We start from the raw sequence: 16,307 nt of genomic DNA, 5'->3' as shown, positions 1-16,307 counted from the left end.
TGTCATTCAGGTGCTTACCTAGCAAAAAAAAATCAAGTTTACATCGTTGGATTTGTGACAAATTATACCTTGAGAATTTAAAATAAACCACTATAGTCATGCTCCTCATCCTTCCCATTTACTTGCTAGTCCTTAAAATTCTTTAAAATTATTTTTCAAAAAACAAAGAATTCTATTCCAAATCCATTTTTGCTTCCAGTAATAGACAACTTTCCCCTTATTCAGAGAGCAGCTTTTCTTCAATATGTGTATCTTTCAAACTATGCTCCAAATTTCCTTGGAATTCTTGACTTTTGAGTGATTTACTAATGATTAACTTATGGTGTAGTGTGTCCATCAGTTTGTGCTCATCAAAATGAAAATGTATAACATTTAATTCTATAAAATTTCTTTCTTATCATCAATCCAAATAGCACAATTTGAGCTCTCTTTACCAAGCATCTAAAATCTTGTCCATTCTCTCCTTAAAATTTTTTTCTGTTTTGTCATTTATGATACTAAACTTTTGTGGTATATGACAAACATGAAAATATGTTTTAAAGGATTGCATATATTTAATCTATCAGATTGTTGTCTTGGCAAGGGAGAAGCATTTGGAACACAAAATCTTACAAAAGTGAATATTGAAAACTATCTATACATGTATTTGGGAAAAATACTACTGAGAAAAATAAATAAACTTTTGTGGGTCCTCCTTTCTCCATCCCCACCTTAGATGACTGTTCTGTCTTCTACCTTGTTCATATAAACATTCCCTTATTTTCAGTCTTCATTCCTCTGCTTTTTATATTCTTTTCCCCCCACTTTCATTGTTTCAAGCATCATTTTCTCTTAAATGAACTCATTAAATAAAGCTTCGTAATTCCAAATCCCGTACTCTTTCCATTGAGTCACCCAGCTGCTCCATATTTGAATACCAACAATAAAAATATTATTGACTATAATGAGCCTTTAAAATTCTGCATCTTTCACTAGAGTCTACACTCAATGGCTTATTGCATCAAAGATATTCTCTTATCTTCAAGACTATTCTAGTAGAGTTAATATGTCTAACAAAGATTTAAAAAAACATTTCTCTAGCTAGTAGACATGAGGTGATTCCATAGCAATTCACAAAACCATTTACTAAAGCATGGTAGAATTATATTTTGCAGCCATGGAAGATATTTCTACTCACATCATAGATTACAGACTTAACAAATGGATAACACAAGAGCCCATTCAATCCAAGTCCCTCATTTTAAAGAATAAAAACTGAGGCCCTGAGAAGTTAAGTGGTCTGTCCAATGTCATTACAAATACTAAATGCAAGAGATGAAATTTGAACTCAAGTTCTCTGACTCCAAAGCAAGGTAGCTTTACACTATCTCCTATCTTAAAATAAAGAATTACAAAATGATAACATGTTCTTTTCTCTTTTACAAGTAATCCTTAAAGGAAGAGAATAATGGGTTTACTTCAAGATGTGGTAATAAATATTCAATTTTAAATTGTTGCATTCTTTTATTTATAAAACACAGATTTAAGATTAAAAAGGACCTTAAAAGTTATCAACATCTTTTTTTTCCAGAAGAAAAAACTGATGCCCATAGAGGACACTTATTTGCCCAAAGTCACTCAGGCTACTTGGTTCTAAAATCAACATCTTTTCTGATAAACCACTCAGAAATAACTCAATAATTATCTTTTAGCATCATTGGGAGCAATGATTACTTTGTGTTAACATATCTCTTTGAAGATCAGAAGATCTAGATTTAAAGAAATTTTACTTTGATATATTTTATGTTCAAGAACCTTATGTTCAAATAAAATATTTATTTAACTTCCCAAAACATATGTCTCAAACTAATTTTGCCATTAAAAATTTCTGAACTTTCAGCAGTTTGATTTAGATTTGGTTTGAACTCAAACCTCCAGGGATTTTGGGCTACCTCTTACTGATGGATTTCCATGTTTCTAGTAGAGATTTCTACTATTTCATCATGAACTCCCCAAGGAACTGCTCGCTCAGCATGGAAAGCTGGTGTTTTGAAAAAATGAGCATCAAATTTAGAAATAGATTTCTATGGATCCACAGAGGAAATGGATAGTAATTCACACTATGTCAAAGAGAAGTCAACATTCCTCTTCATCTTCTTTCTCCCTGAATTATCTATATTTAAAGAATTGAGAGAATTTTTCTCACTTGAATCAAGATCTAAGTAATTAAATTGTTTATGAATGAGACTCAGAGGAAAACTGATTTCTGCTATAAGCACTGCATGAAAAATATCATTTCTAACAGACAGGATATTCAATACAGTAAATTAAAAATGAAAGTTCAATTTCCCTAAGTTTGTGTACGTGCAGAAAGAGAAAAAATAAAAGGGGAGAAGGGGGAGGAAAGGGAAAAGGAAAGAAAGGGGGAAGTGAGGGAAAGATAAGGGGAAGAGAAAGGCAGAAAGAGGAAAGAAGGGGAAAGAGAGAGAAGGGAGAAAAGAAAAAGAGAGTAGAAGAAGGAGAGAGAGAAGGAAGGGGAGTCGGAACAGAAGAGTGAAAAGGAGAAGAGAGAAGAGGGAGAAGCAGGGGAAGAAAAAAGAGGGAAAAAGGAAGGAGGAAAAGAGGAAAATTGAGAGAGAATAACATTTCAAATCCAAAAAAATGTATATTTCAAATTATTTTACCTTATAATTTTTTTTCTTTTTAGATATTTAATATACACTGATTAATTCTCAGTATCATCAGGGATTTTTTAGTTGAACACAAATAAACATTTTTTCTAAAACATTTCAGATGCAAAATTAAAAAAAATATTCATTTTATCTCTAGATCCATAATTTCTCATGGTTTCAATAGTCTTTTCTCTATTTAGAAATTCTACTTCATCACATATCCACCAAAAACATATCTAAGTGTCTGGGATACTTGAAGTTAAAGCCTAGAAAGTAAAAAAAAAAATACTGCCTATTTCTATAAGTTGCAAAGAAACACTGCATACGTACTAAGAATTTATCAGATTTAAGAATAATGAATTATTATGCTCAGAATGTTATCACTGCAGTTTTTACTCTGATCTCAAAATAATAATTATGTATTAGATTTATATCTTCCAATTATTTTCTTCCCCTGATAACTTAAATTTCACTAAAGTTAACTAAAATATCTCCCTGGTTTTGAATTCCCCTTTCTAGCATTAGAGCAAAATTTAATAAAATGTACAAGTTAGATTCAGAAGATCTGTGCCCAATTTCTAACTTGTAAAAATTTTGTCATGTTTTGTGAATGTTATAATCATGTTTTGCTTACTATAAGTTCTGTGCTTACTCCAGTCAATTTGTATTAGTTAAGTTATGTGATTGTGCAAATCATTTAACCTCTCTAATAAAATCCTTATTTTTGAAATGAGAATAAAGATACCTGTATTATCTACCTAAAATGGTTCCAAATTAAAAGAACCTCAGTTAAAATAGATCTCAGAATTCTTTTAACTCGATCCTTCTTGGCTCAGGAATCCTCTCTTATGATTGATCATCTAAACTGTGTTTTAGGGCTACCTGTAATGGGAAATCACCCCCGGTGCAATATTTTGAATATCTCTAAAAGTTAGGACAGTTTTCCTTGTATTGTGCTATAACAGTTCTCATTATAATTTTTCCTTGTTTCTACTTTGAACTTTTAGCCAAGATTGGGGTGATGATAGTTGGGGAGCAGGGGAGGGAGTCAAAAACATTTTAAACTCCTCTTTCACATGAGGGTCCTTCATATTAATGACATCTATCCTATCCCTGCCCCACAAATTTTCTCTTCCCTAAGAAAAACTTCCCTAGGTTCTTTACATTGGTCTTGATGTTTAGATTCCCAGTATCCCATTATCTTAGTTACTCACCTCCAGACAAAGAAGGTTAAGTGATATAATATATGTAAAATGATATTTAAATGTAAGCTACTATATGATCATGATCATTGTCATTTTTCTAATCATTTTTATCTCTATAACAAAATTTACTAAGTCTATATCATATCTTTCAGCTTTTGATTATATATTATTCTACAAGGCTCTTTTGAGGGCCAGCATGATATAATTAATGGATAGAAAGATGGTATCAGAGTTAGGATGACATGTGTTAAAATGTTGATTCTGACATATATAGACCATGTGAATGAGCACTTAAGGTCTTTTTTTTTTTTTTTAACTTGGAATATTTTTATACTCAAAGGTCCTTCTTTTTTTTTTTTTTTTTTTTACTTTTATCTCGTTTCTGTTCCGATTTTTTTTCCCTTCCCTCCCTCCACCCCCTCCCCTAGATGGCAAGCAGTCCTTTATATGTTGGATATGTTGCAGTATATCCTAGATACAATATATGTTTGCAGAACCGAACAGTTCTCTTGTTGCATAGGGAGAATTGGATTCAGAAGGTATAAATAACCCGGGAAGAAAAACAAAAATGCAGATAGTTCACATTCGTTTCCCAGTGTTCTTTCTTTGGGTGTAGCTGCTTTTGTCCGTCATTTATCAATTGAAACTCAGGTCTCTTTGTCAAAGAAATCCACTTCCATCAAAATATGTCCTCATACAATATCGTTGTCGAAGTGTATAATGATCTCCTGGTTCTGCTCATTTCACTTAGCATCAGTTCATGTAAGTCTCGCCAGTCCTCTCTGTATTCATCCTGCTGGTCATTTCTTACAGAACAATAATATTCCATAACAGTCATATACTACAATTTACCCAGCCATTCTCCAATTGATGGGCATCCATTCATTTTCCAGTTTCTGGCCACTACAAACAGGGCTGCTACAAACATTTTGGCACATACAGGTCCCTTTCCCTTCTTTAGTATTTCTTTGGGATATAAGCCCAATAGAAACACTGCTGGATCAAAGGTATGCACAATTTGATAATTTTTTGGGCATAATTCCAGATTGCTCTCCAGAATGGTTGGATTCGTTCACAACTCCACCAACAATGCATCAGTGTCCCAGTTTTCCCGCATCCCCTCCAACATTCATCATTATTTTTTCCTGTCATCTTAGCCAATCTGACAGGTGTGTAGTGGTATCTCAGAGTTGTCTTAATTTGCATTTCTCTGATCAATAATGATTTGGAACACTCTTTCATATGAGTGGTAATAGTTTCAATTTCATCCTCTGAAAATTGTCTGTTCATATCCTTTGACCATTTATCAATTGGAGAATGGCTTGATTTCTTATAAATTTGAGTCAGTTCTCTATATATTTTGGAAATGAGGCCTTTATCAGAACCTTTAACTGTGAAAATGTTTTCCCAGTTGTTGCTTCCCTTCTAATCTTGTTTGCATTAGTTTTATTTGTACAAAGGCTTTTTAATTTGATGTAATCGAAATTTTCTATTTTGTGATCAGTAATAGTCTCTAGTTCATCTTTGGTCACAAATTTCTTTCTCCTCCACAAGTCTGAGAGATAAACTATTCTATGTTCCTCTAATTTATTTATAATCTCGTTCTTTATGCCTAGGTCATAGACTCATTTTGATCTTATCTTGGTATATGGTGTTAAGTGTGGGTCCATGCCTAATTTCTGCCATACTAATTTCCAATTATCCCAGCAGTTTTTATCAAATAATGAATTCTTTTCCCAGAAGTTAGGGGCTTTGGGTTTGTCAAACACTAGATTGCTATAATTGACTATTCTGTCTTGTGAGCCTAGCCTTTTCCACTGATCCACTAATCTATTTCTTAGCCAATACCAAATGGTTTTGGTGACTGCTGCTTTATAATATAATTTTAGATCAGGTACAGCTAGGCCACCTTCATTTGATTTTTTTTTCATTAATTCCCTTGAGATTCTCGACTTTTTATTGTTCCATATGAATTTTGTTGTTATTTTTTCTAGATCAATAAAATATTTTCTTGGAAGTCTGATTGGTATAGCACTAAATAAATAGATTAGTTTAGGGAGTATTGTCATCTTTATTATGTTTGCTCGGCCGATCCAAGAGCACTTAATATTTTTCCAATTATTTAAGTCTGACTTTATTTGTGTGGAGACTTTTTTATAATTTTGCTCATATAATTCCTGACTTTCCTTTGGTAGATAGATTCCCAAATATTTTATGGTATCAACAGTTATTCTGAATGGAATTTCTCTTTGTATCTCTTGCTGTTGGGTTTTGTTGGTGATGTATAAAAATGCTGAGGATTTATGGGGATTTATTTTGTAGCCAGCTACTTTGCTAAAATTATGAATTATTTCCAATAGCTTTTTGGTAGAATCTCTGGGGTTCTCTAGGTATACCATCATATCATCTGCAAAGAGTGATAGTTTGGTTTCCTCATTGCCTACTCTAATTCCTTTAATATCTTTCTCGACTCTTATTGCCGAGGCTAGTGTTTCTAATATGATATTAAATAATAATGGTGATAGTGGGCAACCTTGCTTCACTCCAGATCTTACTGGGAAAGGTTCCAGTTTTTCCCCATTGCATATGATGCTTACTGATGGTTTTAAATATATGCTCCTGACTATTTTAAGGAAAAGTCCATTTATTCCTATGCTCTCAAGTGTTTTTATTAGGAATGGATGTTGGATTTTATCAAATGCTTTTTCTGCATCTATTGAGATGATCATGTGGTTTTTGTTTGTTTGGTTATTGATATAGTCAATTATGCTAATAGTTTTCCTAATATTGAACCAGCCCTGCATTCCTGGTATAAATCCTACATGGTCATAGTGTATTATCCTGGTGACAATTTTCTGTAATCTTTTTGCTAATATTTTATTTAAGATTTTAGCATCAATATTCATTAGGGAGATTGGTCTATAATTTTCTTTCTCTGTTTTCAGCCTACCTGGTTTAGGTATCAGTACCATGTCTGTGTCATAAAAGGAGTTTTGTAGGACTCCTTCAATCCCTATTTTTTCAAATAGTTTATATAACATTGGAGTTAATTGTTCTTTAAATGTTTGGTAGAATTCACATGTAAATCCATCTGGTCCTGGGGATTTTTTCTTAGGGAGTTGATTGATAGTTTGTTCTATTTCTTTTTCTGAGATGGGACTGTTTAGGATATTTACTTCTTCCTCTGTTAGTTTGGGCAAGCTGTATTTTTGGAGGTATTTTTCTATTTCATTTAAGTTGTCGAATTTATTGGCATAAAGTTGGGCAAAGTAACTCCTAATTATTGCTCTAATTTCCTCTTCGTTAGTGGCGAGTTCTCCCTTTTCATTTTTAAGACTAACAATTTGATTTTCCTCTTTCCTTTTTTTAATCAGATTTACTAAGGGTTTGTCTATTTTGTTGGTTTTTTCATAGAACCAACTCTTAGTTTTATTAATCAATTCAATAGTTTTTTTACTTTCAATTTTATTGATCTCACCTTTTATTTTCAGAATTTCAAGTTTAGTGTTTGACTGGGGGTTTTTAATTTGTTCCTTTTCTAGCATTTTTAATTGCAAACCCAATTCATTGACCTTCTCTTTCTCTATTTTATACAAATAGGCCTCTAGAGATATGAAATTTCCCCTTATTACCGCTTTGGTGCATCCCATACATTTTGGTATGATGTCTCATTATTATCGTTTTCTTGGGTGAAGTTATTAATTATGTCTATGATTTGCTGTTTCACCCAATCATTCTTTAGTATGAGATTATTTAGTTTCCAATTATTTTTTGGTCTACTTCCCCCTGGTTTTTTGTTGAATGTAATTTTCATTGCATCGTGGTCTGAAAAGGATGCATTTACTATTTCTGCCTTACTACATTTGAGTTTGAGGTTTTTATGTCCTAATATATGGTCAATTTTTGTATAGGTTCCATGAACTGCTGAAAAGAAAGTGTATTCCTTTCTGTCTCCATTACATTTTCTCCAGAGATCTATCATATCTAACTTTTCTAGTATTCTATTTACCTCTTTGACTTCTTTCTTATTTATTTTGTGGTTTGATTTATCTAATTCTGAGAGTGCAAGGTTAAGATCTCCCACTATTATAGTTTTACTGTCTATTTCTTCTTGCAGCTCTCTTAGTTTCTCTTTTAAGAATTTAGATGCTACCCCACTTGGTGCATATATGTTTAATATAGATAGTGCTTCATTATCCATGCTACCCTTTAGCAAGATATAGTGTCCTTCCTTATCTCTTTTAATTAGATCAATTTTTGCTTTAGCTTGATCTGAGATCAGGATGGCTACCCCTGCTTTTTTGACTTCACCTGAAGCATAGTAGATTTTGCTCCAACCTTTTACCTTTAACCTGCATGTATCTCCCCGCTTCAGGTGTGTTTCCTGTAAACAACATATTGTAGGATTCTGGCTTTTAATCCATTCTGCTAACCGCTTCCTCTTTATGGGGGAGTTTACCCCGTTCACGTTTATGGTTAGAATGACCAATTCTGTATTACTTGCCATCTTGTTAACCCCGGTTTATGCTTTTCTCCCTTCTTTCCCCTTTCCCCCCTTCCCAGTATTAAGCTTGTGAGCACCACTTGCTTCTCACAGCCCTCCCTTTTTAGTATCCCTCCCCCCGCCTTAGAGTTCCTCCCCCTATCTTACCCCTTTCCCTCCCAGTTCCCGTATTCCCTTCCGCTTAGCTTATTCCTTCCCTTTCCACTTTTCCCTTCTCACTTTTCAATGAGATGGGAGAAGTTTCACCATAGATTGAATATGTCTTAAGATTTTTCACTTAAAGCCAATTCTGAAGGCAGTAAGATACCCACTATATTCATCCCCCTCCATTCTTTCTCTCAGATATAATAGGTTTCCTATGCCTCTTCATGAGATGTACTACCCCCACTTTACCCTTTTTCTGGTACAATGTCCTTTCCACATCAATTTCTAGAATAAGGTATACATGTATTCTTTATACATCTATATAGTCAAAATATTGTTCCCAAGATTAATCTTTACCTTTTTAGATTTTTCTTGAGTTCTATATTTGTAGATCAAACTTTTTGTTAAGTTCTGTTTTTTTCATCAGAAACAGATGAAATTCGCTTACTTCGTTGAATGTCCATCTTCTTCCCTGGAAAAAGATGCTCATTCTCGCTGGGTAAGTTATTTTTGGTTGCATACCAAGTTCCTTAGCCTTTCGGAATATCATATTCCAGGCCCTTCGATCCTTTAATGTGGATGCTGCCAGATCCTGGGTGATCCTTATTGTGGCTCCTTGATATTTGAATTGGGTTTTTCTAGCCGCTTGCAATATTTTTTCCTTCATCTGAGGGTTCTGGCATTTGGCCACTATATTCCTTGGTGTTTTGATTTTAGGATCCCTTTCAGTGGATGATCGATGAATCCTTTCAATGTTTATTTTTTCCTCTGTTCCTATGACTTCTGGGCAGTTCTCTTTGATAATTTCCTGGAAAATAGTGTCCAGGCTCTTTTTTTCATCATGTTTTTCTGGGAGTCCAATGATTCTCAGATTGTCTCTCCTGGATCTGTTTTCCAGGTCTGTTGTCTTCCCCAAAAGGTATTTCACATTTTTCTCCATTGTTTGATTTTTTTGGATTTGCTTGACTGATTCTTCTTGTCTCCTCGAGTCATTCAATTCCACTTGTTCAATTCTGATTTTCAGTGAAGTATTCTCTTCACTCACTTTTAAAAAATCTTTTTCTAATTGTCCAATTGAGTTCTTTTGTTCTGTAGAATTTTTTTCCATTTCACCAATTTTGTTTTTTAGAGATCTGTTTTCTGTTTCCAGTTCACTAATCCTATTTTTCAAGGATTTTACTTCTTTATCCACTCTCTCTTTAACTTTCTCCAGGCTCTTTTGCCAAGCCTCCCTCTCCTTTTCCCAAGCTTCACTCTGCTTTCCCCATTTTTCTTCTAGCTCCCTTGTGAGAGCCTTTTTAATCACTTCTATGAGGTTCATCTGGGGATTCACCTGGGGACTGCCTGTTTTTAGTCTCCTCAGGATTTAGAGTCTGCTCTCTATTTGTATAGAAGCTGTCAAGGGTTAAAGTCCTCTTCAGCTTCTTGCTCATTCTGTCTAATAATCAAAGACAAACTACCAAAGAAAAACAGAAAAAACTGGAGTCTTTCTTTGGGGGGGGGCTGGGTGTGTTATGGAGCTTCCTCTACAGACTGCAGGGGGCAGCAGTGAGGCACTAGCAGGACTGTGTTGCGCCTGCGCTCTGAGATCCCACAGCGGAGCACTTAAGGTCTTGATGTCCCTAAGCAACTCCTTAAAATTATAGTTGTCTATGTGCATGGGTTAAAGTCATTTCCTCACTCTCAACACCACTGAAATCACAGGGAAAAAACCAGGAAACAGCAACAATCAAATGGTTATATCTAATTCTCCTACACATGCTTTTTATAGATATTTCTAAACTGAAGAATATAAGCCTAACAATGACTAATTATTTTTCCTAATTTGGCATAATCATATAGGGCTTCTAAAATTTATAAATGAATACATATAATTATAATATCTCTAAAATTTGGGTTATTGCATCAGTCTAGTTTCACTGGAATGAATATACATATAAGCAAAATAATGCTATTCTGAGCATTTTAGTTCAATGAAATATTCTGGAGAAATATTGGTTATCATGTACATTTATAAGATAGCTCACTAATAATAATGTATGGTTCAATTTTCTTCTTCACCCACGCACTTTATCTGAACTGTTAAAATTTTTCTAAGAATCAGTCTAGCCTAATACCTCACCCAATTCTCAAGAAAACTTTACATTATTAAGATATATCACTTATAATAAAATACTTTTTGTCTTATTAATAGAAATGTCCCAGACAAATGTCTGTTTTTCTTTTGAAGCTCTTACTAGAGTAGGGTTTTTTAAAAAGTCATCATAATCTATTTTTTCTTTCCACATTCTTGTATCAATTATTTTTACTTTTATCCTTGAGATTTAAACCAATATTTTAGATGAAACTGCCTACCATATAGCTTAATAAAATGGTGATGCCTCCCTTACCCCCAATCTTCTCTCAAGTCTGTTCCCAAACTTAAAGATTTGTCCCATCTCTGTCTATCCCTTATCAACCTCAATCCATCTATTCTCTCAGGAACAGACTCTCTGATACAAGGCTATTCAGCAAAATAAATAGGTTCTTCAGCTTTAATAAGACATCTCCATCCACATCTGAGGCCTTCTAGCATCCCACTCTTGTAGCATCCCAGTTCTTAAGATCTAAAATTCAATATTTTGGTTTAGAGTTATTCTCTATCCATCTATATTTCCTCTAAATAGCAGAGCTATAGAAAAAGTGATCTAGAAGTTTCTCCTAGATAGCTCTCCTCCTGAATAATACCAACTTAGAAATCAAGAGTGGATTCAAAAGTTTCTCATTACTTTGATAGGTCTTCAAAACATTGTGGTCTAAATAAACAAAGATATGGAAATTAATAATTGTAGGTTCCTGTAAAATCACTGAGAAAATCATAAGTAAAATGCCCATTAATAAATGCCAATGCCCCAGTGGATCCATGGTCTCACTGATATAGATAACCCCTTTCAGCAATCCAGATTTTACAGAGATGTTTGAGAATTAATTTAATAAAGCAATAAAGATGAATTTCATAAGAGAAATGCTTAAAATCAGTAATAGAGAAATTTTAATCAAGACAACCCAAAGGTTTCATATCACACCTAGTAAGTTGGCAAAGTTGGCAAAAGACAGAATTAAAATTGTAAAGACTGTGGAAAGACAAGAAAACAAATGTATTATTGGTGAAAGTGTGAGTTAGCATAACTATTTTGGAAAGCAATTTAGAATTCTTCAAATAAAGCAGTCAAAGTGCCCATACCTTTTGACTTAGAGATTCTATGTCTAGACAATACTCCAAGGAAGTTACAGGCAAAGAAAACTGTCTATACACAAAAATACAGATCATTTTTTGTGATAGTAAATGGAAATGGAAATATAGGAAATGCCAATGGATTGAGGATTTGATAGACAAATTATAACAATTTGTAATGGAATATAATGGAATTTTGTTACAGATGAATATATAGAACTCACAGAAAGACCTACATAAACTGATGCAAATGGATTATGCAGATCCTAGAAAATAACATACATAACGACTATAACAATTTTAACAAAAACAATAACCACTTCTAACAACTGAAAATGAATGTTGCAAAGAATAAGAATAAGGCTACCCTCAAAAAGGAGGTATGAGAAGATACTCCTCTTTACTCTTTTGCTGGGATAGGGTTGGGGTTGCAGGATTAGGAAAAACTGTATATAATGTCAGTATTTTTTTGTCACTGTATTGATTGGCTTTACTCATTTTTTTTCTTTTCCTCTTTTTCATTAAAATCATTTCTTAGAGGAAGAGGAAAAAAGAGGAATACAGGGAGAAAATTAAATAATACAAAAATAAAAGCCATAAAATAAAATATATTTAAAAATAAATTCAAATGAAAAGACATAATTAAGTTACTTAAAAAGTAATTTCTAAAATGATTCCTCTTAGTTCATGAAGGAGTTTCTAAATCAATCAGAGAAGCATTTTTCACAAAAAAATTCATCAAATAATTACATGAAACACTATAATACAGTCATCACTTAATTAACCATAGGTGAATTATAGACTTTGTTAATAATGGCCATGAAGTAAATTTAAATTGTCTTTTCTTTATCTCCTAGCATCTCTCTCTCCCAATCCTTGTGATTATATATATTAGGAATATAAAATAATTAAATATTAGCCTAAACAAAACAACTAGGAAGGTAATTATATTTTAGTTGACCAAAAAATATCACCAAGTGTATTCAGATTATATGGTACTTAATATTACCTGCACCATTCTTTTGCTCAGCTTTTAACAAGACATGTCAATTTGTAATAAATATCCACAATTTGATTTTAATTAATAAAGTTTCACTACTTATGCTTCAACACCACTCTCATAATGTCACTAGTCCTCTTCGAGAGTGAAAGACAAACAACTATTACTAGTATTTTGCATGATTTCTCTCCATTATAATCAATAGGTTAAAACAAAAAAAGTTTTCAAAAACTGAATTTACAGAAGTACTTACCAATAGAAAATTGAAGGACAGAAGCTGTTGTTGTATTAAGGCCAGCAGTTGTCTAAAGAAAGGAATACACAAAGATTAGAGATAAATAGGAAAGGACACAGAGAAAGAGAGAGAAAAATGAGTAATGAAGAAAAAGAAAGGAATGTGAAAAGAAATAGAAAAGAATATGGAGAGAAAGAATTATTTGAGATATATTTAATCATTTCCTCTATCGTCTTTTCCTTTAAAAATATTTATAGCCAGGCTTAGGGAGACAGAATTATTCCATGTTACCCTGGGAGAAATATAGCTATAAGAACACAGTACTCAGGCATAGTGGTCAGTTTCTCAGGTTTCTTGCTGGATGTATTGATGTTAGTGAAACCTATTGGGTAGCATAGGGGAATAATGTAAAATGATCTACATATAGAAAATGAAGTGAATGAATGCAAACAGCATATTGGGGCATAGGATGAATATTTTTAATGTAAAAAGTCCTAGAAAAGTCCTATCTTTAGTTCTCCCCAATTTCATGAAAGAATAGCTAACACTATCTCATACTGATAAGATGCTGACTTGTTTCAAAAGGCTTGCAAAAGTTATTCCATAATTTTTACTGTCAGAATATTCTTCCTTTTCAGAGTGATATTAGAGTTTAAACTGGCACCAAGAATTTTAGAACAGTGTATGTAACTCAGATTCTTCCAATCATAATAAAAGCAGATCATAAACTACATATAACAATAGCTGATAGACTGCAAGTGGCTAACGTGATCCAGAACTCTTCTTCTTTGAGAAGGAATGCATCATTATAATTTGCTTAAAATGATCAGGGATTACTGCAAATGGCATAAAAATTGCTACAATTCATTCATTCCACACAATTTGTCAGTCGGGAATTCTGACTTAAAAGGTTTTGAATGAACATTTCTCATTCAAATATAAGATATTTTATAGTAAATTCTTGGTCTTAAAGAATAAAGAGGATCATTGTTAACAAAAAAGATGATAGGGAATTCTTACAATTTCTATAACATGTGTCTATCTTACTTTTCTCCACTAATGTCCTTTGATACATTTTTTGATAGCTTATCATGGTAGGGTGCTGATGTAAGTTTTAGTTCATCCAGCCTTAAGTAGAAGCTCTGACAGTTCCTTCTATGGTAGAAAGGAATCAGAATTTGGACAGTGAGAGATTCTGTGTTAAAGTCTCATTGTTTGGTGGCATAACAGATAAAAGTATTAGGCTTGAAGTCAGGAAAACCTCAGTTCAAAACTTCCCTCAGAAGTTCATTAGTTTATGATCCTGAGAATTTCACTAAACTCTTTCAAGCCTCAGTTTCCATATCTGTACAATGGGGGGAAAACAACAGCAGCTACCTGTCAGGATTGTTGTGAGGGGAAATGAGGTAACATATAAAGCATTTTGCAAAACATGAAGCTCTATATAAATGCAAGCTGTTATAAGATTTGTTGTTGGGTGCTGAATTTTTTTTCATCTCTATAGCTCACTATCTAACAAAGCAAAAAGAGGCTGCAATTTTTGTGAGTAAAGGAAGGATATACAGAGAAATCATGGATCTTTGAGCACAATGAAGAATATATGAAGTAACTGTATACCAGCAGCTTTCTTTTTATATTACTAAATCTGAACAAGTATAAGAATTTTTTTTGAAAGTCTTTGGAATATAAATTCTTGGAAGTAAAGATAAATATGATTATTATTTTTATGTGATTAAATAAAATGGAAGTTTATAGAAGGATCACCCTGGCAACTATCAACAAAGGCAAAAAAAAGAGCATAGAGGTTCACAAACACACAGAGTTGTGTCACTCATGAGTCCATCTCCTCAGCAGTAGCCTCTACTTATGAGCTGACTCCTAAATTACATGCACACAGCAAGGAGAATAGAGTACCACAGATAATCAAAAACTGAGCAGTATTGATTGGTCAACACCTTTTTAAAAATACTAGTATGACTAAGCAGCTGTGAGATAATTCATTTTTCTTTCACTTCTTCCCTTTTCTTCACTTAGCATTCTGAAATAATTATCAAATGGGATAATTAGGGGAAATGAAGAAAACAAGATCAGAAACATGGGGCATGCTTAATTCACAAACACAGATAACTAATCAATTATACCTGAAATTGGCAATTATAAATGTTCAATTCATTTTCACCTAAAATATCAACATAACACTACCCTAAAAAATTAGTAGTTCTTTTTCTCTGACAATATGGCAACTAAAGGGCCTATTAAAATGAATTTTGATCAACAATATTATATATATATATATATATGTGTGTGTGTATATATGCATATATATATGTATGCTGAGATCAATTTACATATTTTTTTACATTTTACATACAAGATACAAAATGCATAAGCTTTAATATCCCCAAATATTCTTCATATAAAACATGAAGATTTATAGCTATCTGAATCTAAAGAATTCATTACTCATGGTAAGGTCATTAACCTTAGAGAAGTGTATAGAGAAAGATGTTTGTACCCTACTCAATGTCACTTTTCATGCTCTTTTGCTCCCCAGTCACATTTTGATTAGGTGTGATTCTTCCACAGCCTGAATTCATCTACACAGCAGAAAATTTTTTCCAAGTTATCAGAGAGTTACTTGATAAATAATATTTTGTAGGGTAATTAAAGAATGACTTAAGAGTAAATTTTACACCCAACTTCTGTAGGTTGTTTCTTTCCACATGATAAGCATAGATGGACTAAAGACCAAAATGATTTTTCTTTATTTTACAGCACTTAAAAGGACAACAGCACAGGGCAGTAAAGTGCTATTGTATCTGTTCCTAAATTTAAGGATGTCACTTGGTAAAAAGCAGCCTCCTGCTCTGAGTCATTAACATCTCAGGTCACCTTTCAATTTCCTCACATGTGAAAAGAGAGGGATATAGAAACTAGCCTTTAAAGCCCATTCTAGCTCTGGATATATGACACTATGCTATGTAAAATTCTAAGATATTATAACTGGTCTGACAATAATTTTTCCACTTCACTGAATGATTGATGGCTAATCAGAGAGCAGCTATTTTGTCATTTTGTAGGTCCAGCCTTTGACTCTGTAATTGCTATATCAACGGTTAATTCTATGATTACTTTAGTAAGAACTGCTACTATTAACAATAATGAAATATATTGAATGAAAGGTAATATTTATGATCAAAATAAACAATTCTTATATTCAGTGAACCCATTCTTATCTTGCCCAGTGACAAAAGGTTCAAGTTGGAAGGAATATTTCTGACCCTCATGAGTACATTCACCCAAAATTTCTCCAAATAAACTTTCTTCATTAAACACAGTTGAAATAATCATTTT

At 33.0% G+C, this 16,307-nt stretch overlaps 1 protein-coding gene across 1 annotated transcript in view; it reads right to left on the bottom strand.

The window, feature by feature from the left end:
• Positions 1–16,307, bottom strand: part of RELN (reelin) — a 389,961-nt gene that overhangs the window by 283,400 nt on the left and 90,254 nt on the right. Inside the window, exon 6 of the mRNA XM_051963196.1 lies at positions 12,972–13,023. Coding sequence (XP_051819156.1) covers positions 12,972–13,023 — 52 coding nt within the window. The remainder of the gene's footprint in view (positions 1–12,971; positions 13,024–16,307) is intronic.

This window comes from Antechinus flavipes, chromosome 5, assembly GCF_016432865.1.
Source record: "Antechinus flavipes isolate AdamAnt ecotype Samford, QLD, Australia chromosome 5, AdamAnt_v2, whole genome shotgun sequence".
NCBI lineage: Eukaryota > Metazoa > Chordata > Mammalia > Dasyuromorphia > Dasyuridae > Antechinus > Antechinus flavipes.
This window is presented reverse-complemented; position numbering and strand designations above follow the sequence as displayed.